This window comes from Oryza sativa, chromosome 4 (genome assembly GCF_034140825.1).
Source record: "Oryza sativa Japonica Group chromosome 4, ASM3414082v1".
Classification (NCBI taxonomy): Eukaryota; Viridiplantae; Streptophyta; class Magnoliopsida; order Poales; family Poaceae; genus Oryza; species Oryza sativa.
In genome coordinates this window covers 13,102,948-13,116,448 of record NC_089038.1, presented here as the reverse complement: position 1 = coordinate 13,116,448, position 13,501 = coordinate 13,102,948, and the positions used below count along the sequence as shown (strand labels likewise).

Sequence of the window (13,501 nt, the reverse complement as noted above, 5' to 3'; positions counted from 1 at the left end):
TCCAATCAATGTTCTTTGAACCATCTTTTAAATAATTTTTAAATTATATATCTAATTTGTGATTCCATGGTATTCCTTTAATTAAATTATAAAAGTTGTGTTGCGATCCTAAATATATCACAACACATGAGGCCGTCATATAATAGTTAGTTGTTTAATATTTTTTAAAAAAGTTCAGATCATATTTTGGGGTGTGAAATATCACTTCACAAATATACAACACCATTTTAAATCTACATATATAAAAAATTAAAAAAAAGACAATTTAGTTGTGTTTTTTCAAGTAGATCTGATTTAATTGTAATTTGTTTGAGATTAAGATTCTCAAACTTTTTTTTGACATTTTCAGAATTATTTTATTGGTATTTGAGAAGTGAGCAGCATACATAGTACATAGATATGAAAAGAAATATCAAAAATAGTTCCACTCAATGATCTTTGCTATGATTCAACCCCTTAAATCATCATGTGATTTATGGTCATATTTTTTCTTTGCCAAATAGTTTTGACACAAATGAACAATGAAGTAACATGCACAATAAACTACTCATGATATATTTTCTTGTACTTAAGGAATTTCAATATATTAGACATAATTGATGGATATTTATCATAAACTCCACTGACATGACTGTAAGTGTACTCCAATAAATTATTTATTGTAAATAAGTTTAGAAAAATAAATATAGTCTTCAAATTAGTAAAAGTGCCTCGTGATTATGAACAATAGGTGTTGAAACAAACTACGCGCTAAACTATAGATATTTGTCAAAATATTAAAAATAATATTGTGCTGCGGAAATTATCGTGGTAGTATGTCTCTTTAGCAATAATTCTTTTAAATAATGTTGAATGATTAACCTCTCTCATTTTCAAAAGCGAGTTTTCTGTCTTTATCATAAAATTTTGAGTAGTATTGATCAACGCCATAAACAAACTATGTCTAAAAAAACTATTTTGATCACTTCCATCTTCTCTTTGTTCTTCCCTAAAGGGCAACAAACTGAAAACTCCAAAAATATGATATTCTAAATATTTAAAACAAAACACACATAGTATAAATGGAAGATTTTTCACTGCAACAAACTCCATAGTTATGACACAATATTTTGCACGATTCCAATTTTCAGTTTAGAAATTATGTGTTGCAATAATTGGAAGAAAATCATAACCAACTTTCGAAGCAATCCTAAACAAGTTTAGAATATCGCTACAGAAAATTGGGAAAGTCACTCACACACAAAGTTTCATAATAGAAATTCAACCATTGTTAAATAATGGTTTGTTTGGGAGATTTATGGAGTATCAACCGAATTATTCGTAACACGCTTCAAAATTATAATTTGTGTAAAATACTTTCTTAATCGGTATTGCTTAAGTAACCTTTTTTAAGCTATTTGTTAGTCGTATGCTATACTATGTAATGCACTTCATAATCAATTATCTATGTTCCACTTCATCATCTAAAAGAAAAGTAGACATACTTTGTTTTGAAAATAGATAATTGTAAATTAAAAGTAGGTTCTTTCGCTTTTTAATGGAATGGCCAGGGTCTCTAGATCTCCTTTTCAAATAATCTCAAAACTATATTATTGATAATTTATGTTTTACATCAAGTTAGAGCGCTCTCTAATTGGTTCGGATTGACATAACTTCAAACATACTTGCATGTGAAATTAAAAATACATAGGAGCGACAAATATATATCGACCCTACTTTATATGATGTGTTGGACCCATATTATTTTTTTAAGAAAAAAACATAGACAACATCAAGTTTAATATGACGAATTTTTAACCAATTATGTATTGCTACATTAGTGACTTACATATATAAGACGTGGATTAAAACATATGCCACTTCATATAATATAGGGAAACCATTAGCATCTAAGCACTTAAAAATGATGCAATGTTTATGATAATTGGTGTTCCAATTTTGGTGAAAAGGAAGAACCAAATTTTTATGAGACTACTATAAGATTTTCTTTCTAATTGGTTCACTTTGCTCCCCATTGGCATTTTCTATTTTATATTATACGTTATAAAAGTGTTACACTGATAGTGTAAAACAATGATAGAGTGTTACACCAATGCTCCATGTGCGTGTGATAATGAATTAGGCATTAAAATTATGCTCCTAGCTGGTCTTGAGGGGCAAGGCTATATCGCTGCGGGACCCATGTTTCAAGACAATAGAGAAGGAAATTATTGGTGCCTACTATCGGCTTCACCCATTAGACTAGCATTCGTGTTAACTTTAATGGTGTTATCCTATTAATGGATAGAAGTGGTGGTATTTTTGTAGTATTTATACGTGGATTTAGAAATAAGTGAGACGAAACCAAAGTACACTACAAGAAAAGAAGGAATTCTCAAGAGCCAATCCCTGTTGGGACTGATGCTGTTCTCGTTGGGAATGTTATTTTCAAGGGGATACTCTTGTAATTGGTGCCTTGGGATTAATGGCCTAGCTAATACTATCATTTGCTAGGACCCCGTTGAGAATAGCTTCTGCAAGAGCTAAATTCAAGAGCTTTCCTTGGAAATAATCCGTCTTGGTTGTTGCATAGAACACTGACAATCTCAAGGGTTGCTCGTTGCAAATACCTTTTCAATTCAGTTTATTAAAAAATCTAATTATTTTTATATTATTAGTTAATTCTCCTATACAAAGAAATACCCTTGGGATTGTTTTGATTTATCATTTTTTTATTAATTCTAATTAACCAGGAATGATATTTTTAATTATTGTTCTTTTTATGCAGTACGTAGCAAATAACATCTGCATTGGATACTGCATCACATGATGCAACAATTATATTTGCTCTGACAGAAAAGCGTCAAAGGATTTTTAATGATCAATATAAACAGTAGACAATATATTTGCATTTAATCTAAGACAGGTCTGTAGACAATAACACATAAATAAAATAGTCTCAGAAGGTAAGTTGATCAAACTGATTAATCTAGCAACTATAATAGGTCTGATAACATGATCCTAGATTCCTAATCTCTAAATGCTTGCAATTCGACATTAGCACATCCTAGAAACGCCAGAGGTCATCATTCTCACAAGTTCTTCCACAATGACCAGCTTGTGGCGCTTCTTCAGTAGTGTTCATCCCATTCTGAAATAAAATTACAAAATAAGCTACAAAGTTACTGAAAAACTATAAGGGTAGGTCTAAGTTTGAACTTATGAATGATACATAGCAGTCCATTTCTAAATTGAACTCACTAACTGGTATCGCAACTAAAGCCATACCATTGGCAGAACATTTTTAAATTGATCTATTGTTGTCCAAGAACCAAATTTTTCATAATGTTTGTTCAAGAGAATAAATAATAAGGATGTACAGTAGTAAAAAGATTGAAGTCAGTATATACCATGAGAAGTGCATGAAGGAACTCAGGGACAACAGAAGAAGATGGTCCATTTGCATCCTGTGATTTGAAAAATAATACCAGTTAGTATGTTCTTTCTAGGTAACAAAAATAGCTTTAATTTATACTTACATGGGAATGAGTTTCTGCCTTATCCTTATCCACTGTCTGCTCTAGCCTTTCTATCCTTGATGCTAGTTCTTGATGAGCATTGTTCACAGCATTAGTGACTGCCTGCTGAACAATGTCTTGCACTTGCTGCTGTGTGTATAGTGGCTGTGTCTCCATGCTACCAGATGGTGCACTTGCTGAATTACCAACATGGTTTCTATCTATAATTCCTGAAAGACCATAATACCTTCCACGTTTTCTACCTTTAGTGAGCTGCACCCAAACATGTTGTTTGTTGACTTGATTGTTTTCTCCTTCCTTGACACGATCATTATACACCACCTAATTAAGATATGTAGTGGCACCATTGCATGGTTTTAGATGATTTCACTTTTTTTGATTGCCAAACTTGAAACTAGAAACTAGAATAAGCAGAACACATACCGCTAACTATTCAGCTTTCTTGTTGGCATACTGTCCCTTGCCCTTTGCATGTCGATGTGTGCGTTCAAAGACATCAATATCATCAACATCCGTCCCTGCATTCTCAATTATCTATCCAAAAGTACATATCATAGTGAGAAGTCAAAGTAGTATAAATCATAATAGGAAAATCATTTAACTTTGGTACCATGGCTTGTTTATGCATAGCAACACTTCGTGAACCACAAGTATGATGAACACCACCTCCTTCCATCCGATTTTTGCTGTTTTGAGCTGACACCTTCTTTACATTTTCATCAGACCACAAGTCACACAACATATCCCACCACTTTTGCTCAATCCAATAAGGAGGGAATGCCTTCCAAAGTTGAGGTTCATCAACATCAAAATCATCATGAGAAGGGGCATCTCCATCCTGTTGTAACTCAGTCGCACGCATATTTTCGATATGCTTCTCCAAAGAACGTTTTGCTTCAGATTTCTCATGTGACAAAGCTTGGCTAAAACGTTCAACAGCTTTGCGATAAAATAATCTAGCACAATCCTCTTCTCTACCATCAGCAAACTTAAAACACAGCTGTAAAAGGATAAGGTAGGACGTCAATCCATTAAAAGAACCTAAATATTCTATGTGAATGCTAACACTGTAACTCACCAAAAATTCCTTCAGAATAGTTATCCTTGTATGAGCAGAAAAGTTGTGATAATGAGCAATGACAACTGCTTCATCCTCAGGCACCTGTTTGCCATGTTTATCCAAAGGTCTATATGTGCCAGGGTAGTGAGCTTTTATAAGACATGTGATGGTAGATGAAACATTCTTCTTCATAGGATTCGTAATCCAAGCACTAGAAACAACATGCCATTTACCAAGTTAGGTAATATTAGTGTAAAACAATGAAAGTGATAAAAAAATATGTTCAGCCATCATAATATTGGATTTATAGGAACTATGCATCTGTATTTCTTAAAATTTAACATGGAGTTTACAACAAGATTTTCAATTATTAACAACAATGATATACATATTATATGGAGTGTGTGTTTGTGTGTGTGATAGACAGTGTGTGTTTTAATATAAGCAGAAATTTAGAGTGTCAACTTACTCTTTATTGAGTGGAGTTATCACTGCCCTATCTTTCTCTGGAACTGGTGCCATCAAAACATTTGGACCACGACCACCCTTACTTTCTTTTGTTGAAGTAACCAAAGAATTTGAAGGTTCATCTTGTGTTGAATCCTCAAAATGGTCTTCAACTTCAGGATCCGGATAATGTCGATGGCGTCTTGACATAGTACTTAACTAGTAAAAACAAGGGTTATTTTGCAAGCAAATGTAGTCATTGAAGAATAGATAACATAGTAAATTTGTAATAATGCCACTGCTCATGAGAAAATGAAATAATAATATCACACACACACACACACACACATATATATATCAATTGTTTAGTCACTAGAATCACTATCATTGTCTGAGTCATTATCTGATTCTATTGGCCCTTCATCTTCACTGCTGCAATCACTGTCCATGGCAACATAACTCTCTATGTTCTCATGGCTATTTGGTCTATTTAAAAAATCCATATCTTCTGGATCAACTTGCTCAACAATATTTGATTCATGAAGCAAGCTTTCATCACCAAGCTCCTGTGAAATGTCAGCTCCAAGCTGCTCTCCCTCTTGATAATATTCAGAAACTACAGGAGGAAGCGAATCATCAACTTCATCGTCCACTGCAGGAACGGGTAAAGTACCAATTGGATTTGTCTTGAATGCAACCCACCAATCTTTTCTTTCACGTGGTGGCGATGGATATGGTGTATAATATACTTGGTCCACTTGGTATGCAAGCACAAAAGGCTCATATTGTTCCAATCTTGATGTATGGTTAACTTCAACTAGGCCTAGTGCTTTGTCATACTTCACTCCTTTCTTAGGATCAAACCAGACACACTTAAATAGAGCCACCTTTAGATCACTATCACTGACATATTCCAACTCTATTATCTCCTGAATAGTGCCATAGTAGTCAGGCCCTTGGTTATCAAACCAATTTGCTGACACACAAACTCCACTATTTGTCATTGTCCTCGATGATTTCTTTTGTTCATATGGTTGTGTACGAAAACGAAACCCCTGAACATCACATCCCTTATAACACTTAACCATGTATCGGGGCCCAATGGAAAGAGCCCTTACTTGTTCTTCAACTGTTTCATCTTTTCCAGCCTGTAGAATCAATTTTCATGAATCATGCATTAAAATAAATAATAATCCATCAGATATTACATCATGTATTCTTACCAACTCACGAACCCAGGTTGGAAAATCTTTCTCATGCATCTCTTGTAATTGAGTTGTAGTGATGTTCCTGTTTTGTTGTTTCATCCCCCTATCAAATTTCCTGACATTTATTGCAATAACATAAATGTAATATGTCATATTCACAAAAATAGAGCCCAAGTAATAAAATAGGAAAACAGAATAATATATACTTACAAGACATATTTGTCAACTTCTGCACAATTGAGTAATGCATATACCCTAGCAGCCTGCCATTCTTCTCTTGATAAGTTACATGATGTGCTCTTTCCAAGAGTGCGATATGGGATAGAGAATATAGACAGCCAGTCAGTAGGTGCTCTGAAACCACCATCATCATGTCTAGGGACGCGAGTGTGCTTTGTTCGCACATGATCAGCAAAGTACATAGAAATAAAATTAGAGACCTCCTGTACTCTATACCCCTCTACAATTGAACCTTCGACACGTGCTTTGTTTCGAACCTTCTTGCGAGCCTCATGTAACTCCCTATGAATTGAGCAGAAAACATAATTATGAAATTAATATACAAATTCACACTTTAGTACTTAACCAAAGAAACATACCTTTCAAATACATACATCCAGCGGTAAGCTACAGGCCCTCCAATTAAAGCTTCATAAGCTAGATGCACCACCAAGTGTTCCATACAATCAAAAAATCCAGGAGGAAAAATCTGTTCAAGTTTACACACAATGACTGGCACTTCCTTTTGTAGGTGCTTCATTTGTTCTATATCCACCTCTTTTGCACATAGTTGCCTAAAGAAGTAGCTCAGTTCTGCTAAACACTTCCAGATGTGCTTGGGGAGGAAATCACGAAATGCCACAGGTAGCAACCTTTCCATGAAGACATGGCAATCATGACTCTTCATTCCTATGATCTTGCCTCGATTAATATCAACACCCTGTGCTAAATTTGATGCATAACCATCAGGGAATTTAAGATTCTTAACCCATTGCAGTACCAATTTCTTCTGTGCCTTATCTAGACTATAACAAGCTTTTGGTTTCACCCATCGACCTATAGATTTTTGTTGCATATGAAGTTCTTTGCGATTGCATATATTGGCTAAATCAAATTGAGCCTTGACATTATCTTTAGTCTTCTTTGGGATATCCATCAAAGTATTCCATATATTGTCAAACACATTCTTTTCAATGTGCATCACATCAAGGTTGTGCCGTACTAACAACTCACGCCAGTAAGGCAACTCCCAAAAGATAGATCTTTTTACCCAATTATGCTCCTTTCCAAAACCCTCAATCTCTTGATTTCCTGCCTTGGTACCAAATGTAATTTGAGGGAGAGATTTAACACAATCATACACTTCTGAAGATGATCGATGAATAGGTGGGCCATCTTTCTCCTCCTTATTCTGGATGAACTTGTCTTTTGCATGTCTAAAAGGGTGTCCCTTTGGTAGGAAACGCCTATGACAATCAAACCAACATGGCTTGCCTCCAACTTTTAGCCAAAATGACTTTGTGTCTTCCATGCAAATTGGACAAGCTAATTAACCGTGTGTGCTCCAGCCGCACAACATCCCATATGCAGGAAAGTCACTTACTGTCCCCATAAGGGCAGCTCGCATGACAAAGTTCTGGTTTTTTGAGCGATCATATGTCACAACTCCTTCTCTCCAAAGTTGCAAAAGTTCATCAATTAGTGGATGGAAGAATACATCTATGTTCTTTCCAGGGTGCGTAGGCCCTGGTATAACCATGGTAAGGAAAATATTATGTGCCTTCATGCATAATGCTGGGGGCAAGTTATATGGGACAACAAAAACAGGCCAACAGGAGTAAGGGGTTGCAGTTTGATTAAATGGCGTGAATCCATCTGTTGACAACCCTAAACGCACATTTCGAGGCTCCTTTGCAAAATTAGGGTACTTTGAATCAATATGCTTCCATGCTTCACTCTCTGCTGGGTGAGTTAACTTTTTCTTTCTGCTTTCATTGTTGCACCTCTCTGATTCAAGCCCATCCTTGTGGTATGTCATGTGTGTTGCAGTGCCTCGTGACATGTAGAGCCTCTGTAGGCGTGGAATGATTGGGAGGTAGCGAAGCACCTTCTGTGGAGTGCCCTTCTTATTCTCAGGGAGTTCTAACCCTTCAATATAACGAGGCTCATTACATGTTATACATTTCCTTTTGTTAGCATGCTCCTTATAGTATAACATGCAATCATTCTTACAAACATCAATCTTTTGGACAGGCATACCTAAAGCTTCGACGACTTTCTTGCATTTGTAAAAACTACCTGGCAAATTTGCATCTGGAGGCAACATTTCTTTCATAACCTTGACCAGCTCATCAAAGCAAGCTACAGACATATTATGGTCTGATTTTATTGTCAACAACCGAGAGACTGCAGATAATTGAGAGTGTTTTCCACACTTCTCCCACAATGGCTTGTCTGCTGCATCTAACATATCAAAAAATGAAGCTGCTTCAGCATTTGGAGGCTCTTCAATATTTTGACAAAAATTAGGCCCTGCGGCATCCAACACCATCTCATCTATATGATCTGACTCTCCATAGGCATTACCTCCTTTATTCATCTCATTGTCAATACTGCCTTCTGGTGTCTCACTGGTATCAGCTCCACTTTCACCATGTCTACTCCACACATGGTAATTTTCAGTAAATCCTTTATTGCAAAGGTGCATTTGAACTATTCTTTTGTCATGCAGCTGCCCATTCTTGCACTTCGTACAAGGGCATCTAACCCTTTTCTCTGCCTGACCTTGTAACTTTGATACAGCGTGTGACATAAACCTCTTAACTCCTTTCAAATACTCATCTGAAATGTATCCATTCACTACCCTTTTATACATCCAACTACGGTCCTCAGCCATTAATCTCACACTAAACAAGCTATTCTGACATGCAAATAATGGCTAGCCCTACACTTGAAATTATATGGTAAGGATGCATATTTTGAAAGATTATGTAAAGGAAGTTTATCAAAATAAGAAGAGGAAAGATTAGATGTAGACTAATAGCAAATCTTCTTTTAAATACAAAAAATAATTGCTCCCAGATAAATCATTATTAGTGATAACTTGAACATATTAAGTAGTACATATTTCTCTATAATTTGTTTACTCTGTCTACACTTCAATACACCAAAAGAATAAACAACATGTGTCTTAGCTTGTTTAATTTACTGAATTTTTGCACACATGCCAATGGTTTGCTATCAGATTGCACAATTATTAACACTCAAATTCCATCGTACTTTCAGAAGACCTGAATTTTCTAACCACTTAAAGCAATCCTGAGATTGCACAATTATTAACATTCAAATTCCACCGTACTTTCAGGAGACCTGAATTTTCTAACCACTTAAAACAATCCTGAGATCAGTACCAATCATAAATTAAACTATGTTAATAATTCCTACCTGTATATTCTAATCCGAAGAACTGATGATAGAATATATATCTACTAGAGATACTCGTAATTTTTGGGCAATAAAAATATCTAGTAGCGAGCAACTAAAGAATTAGAAACACAAGCATCGTCAGGAACTTGAGTCATACATGTGCAAGTTAGAGAGCAAATTTTAGTGTGTATTACTTAAACCATAAACAAATTAATCCAATATCCAACATCCTGGAGCAAGGAGAGTAGAAGAAACCAAAAGGATGATGAACATTCTTTCAAAATCATTAGTTGAGATGCTCATGGGATACAATCACAAAAGATGAAAATCACAGGACATGACAAAATTCTTACAGGGGAATTCCATCGAGCAGCTGGTAGGCACACATTAATCAAGATGTTACCTGAGGAGGAAGGATCGGGGCACGGCAGAGCGGCACACTCCGACGAGGTAGGAGTGCTGGGCCTGGGTGTCAGGCACCGGGCTACAGGAGGTGCCGCACCTGATGGCTCGGAGTGCGACGGGGGTGCCAACCTGCGTCGAGGCAAGCGCGCGGCAGGGGATTGTTAGCGATCATGCGAGGAAGAAAACAAATGAAGAAAATTGGGTGCTACAAACTCACGGAGGGGCAAATAAATCTCTCCAATCAGATGAGGAAATCACAATTAGACCGGCAAACATGGGGAGTGGGAGAGATGGGATAATGGGGGTCGATGATTTTGGGGGGAATGCCAGAAAATCGCGGGAAGGAAAAAGATGGATTGGGACTTGGGGGTTTTTTTCATGAGAGCTAGAGAGCCCTTCTTTTTCTTTTTTTTTTTGAGTTGACGGGGTTTTTCTAGAGGGCTGGCAGGTTTTTTTTTTAAGTACGGGAAAACATCCTTTTTTTCAGGGAGTGGGATGTGGCTGGGTCAAAACAAACTCCAGATATTCCCTCATTAAAAAACTAACTCAGGATAAAATATTGCATCAAAAATTTATACATGGTAATATTATTTATAAAATATATGAAATCTCGTGTTTTCTATTATACAAAAATTATGTAATTATTTTCAAAGTTACATGAGCATAAGAGTAAAATATACCGTCTTTAAATATAGATTTTGCATCCTTTATTTCTAGATAATCAATCTAGAATTTTTTTAATTTTTTCAATTTTTATAACGATCGTTGCTACGGGAGTAGAGCCACCAGTAATAACATAAGTGTGGTAGGCGTGTACAATAATACCTTCGATTAAGTGGCGGTCATGGAGCTTGACGACGAAGATAGAACAGTGGCAACGCTACTCAACCTGTCAACCATGGAGACAGTGTATATAAGACCTCGGCAACGACAACAGTGGTTATAATAATGTATTAATTAGAGGGTTGGCGTGATGGCGACAACAAGTAGTAGCTACTAGAGTGTTAGGTAGTAGTGACAAGCATGCTAGCATGGGAAAATATCCCTTTAGAGTAGAGGTGCCAATGTACTGATAAATTTTTATACGGCAGATACAACGGTGGGCGCCTTCTCTCGTTTGCATGACACTTGTTACATATGGCTAAAAAAATATATCATGGCGTTACACCATTTTATTAATGTAATATTTAAATAAAACCTATACTAAAATATAACCTTAGATGTGACTCGGTATCTCTACTATTAAAATATTCGTGTTATTAAAAGATCATGATAATTAATTTATGTTTTTCTATTAATGGAAGACAAACAGTTATGCATGTCACACGCACATGCCCTGTTTTTATCATTTGCAGGCCCTTCCGAATAGTTCATTTATATTTTTTTTTATAGTACTGGTAATGAGGTCGCGTGGTCGACATTTTATATTAACACGTTTCATACAATTTTTATCGGTTAGCTATACTTTAATTAGCAAACTAAAACTTAGTAAATGTAAAAGAAGTTTTTGACAGTACAGGCACAATTTCATTTGCAATTCTTTAATTTTGTTTTTTATTTAGCTATTTATAGAGTTTTTTTCACAGAAATCAATTAAATATATTTTTATTTTTAGATAATGTTTAATCTATTTATAAATAAAAACAAGCTCACAAGATCCATGCATGGCTAGCGTAATACTAGCAATTAACTAACTGTATAATTTATATTATGTAATTTATATTACAAAGAGATGCTTTATTTCATACAATCCCAAGGACCATCGCATATGCCTTGGGGATGACGACATTCTACAAGGGTACGTTCATGACCCTTGCAAATAAACATTATTAGCAAGGAACTAGAGTGATGGTAGCAGATAAGGATCTTCTGCAAGGCTATACTATTGCAAGGGGAAATAGTCTTGACAATAATTACATTTCTTATAGTGGTAGTGGATATTTTTAGTGTATCAATGATGTATTAGGCTTATTTTATTGGTACATATGCAATTCACTCAACTTTTAAAACGTAATAAGTAATAGTGAGAATAGTATAATTTATATGTTACTCGTTCAAAGTGTTTTTTTTAATTTTAGAGATATTCTTATCATTTAATATCATTTGAATAGAAATGGTGAGATACGACTTTTTTATCATTGTTTTTATAAAACAATCAATAAGACGCCCGTGCATCTGCGCAGGCTTTGTTCCTAGTTGATATCAATAATTCAATATTTTATGACAACAAAGAAAAAGAAGAAAATTACACATCAAATTATTGGTCGAATAAAAGGGGATCCACTTGGGTAATCTGGTCCAACACGCAGGACACTATTTACATGATTAAAAGGGCTATAAGATGTGATTGTTCTAAATGTGATATCTTTTAACAACAAAGATAAAATGTGGATACATAGCTGCTAATTGTATATGCTGATAACAATGACCATAGTCTTAAAAAGTAACTGTGAAAACATGAAGCAGGTAACTATTATTCAGAAAACGTGTTCACATTAATCACATTATGTGTGAAATGGAAGAATTATACAGACAACATTCTGTGATCTGCAGTCTAAATACCATGGAGATTTTGGCATGCACCTTTTTGAGAAGCTGGTGATGGTCAAATCCGAGAGTAACTGATCCCTCAATCCTGTTGATAGTTTGATATGGTACGCAAACAGAGCAACAGTAGAAGCTGTTACATTTATATGCTTTGGCATTTATATGAAACTTGGTCATAAACAAACTCAAATCAAACTATGATCAATGATGCTACCTAGAACATGATAGAATTACAAAATTGTTTTAGGATCAAGATATCCATATTATTGGTAAAGAACATGGACCTGCCGCCTGTGTTGTCCTGCAGAAATCAATGGCAAGAGAATAAGAGGTAGATATGCCAGTTCGGTTAAAAATAAAAAAGAGAGAGATAGATATGCCATGGCAAATGCAGATCGAGCGAGAGAGTGAGAGAGATACTGTGCCAACAAATTTTTGGGGCCATGCATGTATGATGTATGGCAGCAGCAAGGCACGTGCATTTACCCTTGATCGCTGGAGTTTGTTCATAGACGGTCCCACATTTGTGCAACAAATCGCATCGGGACTGTGAAATTCAAGGCGGTACATATACTGGAAAAGATGAACAGCTACAGGAGTTCCATAGAGAAAATAAAGTAAAAGAACTAAAAAGACAACACAAAAAGGTTACTTCGTACCACTGTTATTTGACATCGCCATAACAGTGAAGCATTCTCTAAATAGCCAAGGGCATCCACAATATAAGCTACTCCTAAAGTGTCCTCACTAACTAAGGACACACGTAGGAAAACTCAACTCGCAATGGAGGACACCCCTGAATGGGCTCCTCAAAATCCCAACCTATAAAGCCACAAGTATTGTTTTCCTCTTCTACCCCTCTCTTCAAACTAAGGAATTTGAAGACATGA

At 35.6% G+C, this 13,501-nt stretch overlaps 1 protein-coding gene across 7 annotated transcripts in view; it reads right to left on the bottom strand.

The window, feature by feature from the left end:
• Window positions 1-2,823: 2,823 nt before the first annotated feature.
• Window positions 2,824-13,501, bottom strand: part of LOC4335404 (uncharacterized) — a 44,552-nt gene continuing 33,874 nt past the window's right edge. For 2 of the 7 annotated variants that reach the window (XM_066309915.1, XM_066309916.1), the window contains 7 exons: window positions 12,648-12,912; window positions 10,890-10,953; window positions 10,063-10,193; window positions 6,833-9,177; window positions 6,444-6,755; window positions 6,249-6,348; window positions 5,240-6,173 (listed from right to left, as the gene is read on the bottom strand). In XM_066309915.1, coding sequence (XP_066166012.1) covers window positions 7,783-9,129 — 1,347 coding nt within the window. In that variant the 5' untranslated portion in view covers window positions 9,130-9,177; window positions 10,063-10,193; window positions 10,890-10,953; window positions 12,648-12,912 and the 3' untranslated portion in view covers window positions 5,240-6,173; window positions 6,249-6,348; window positions 6,444-6,755; window positions 6,833-7,782. The other 5 variants (XM_015781788.3, XM_066309917.1, XM_015781789.3 and 2 more) reach the window with 5 other exon arrangements.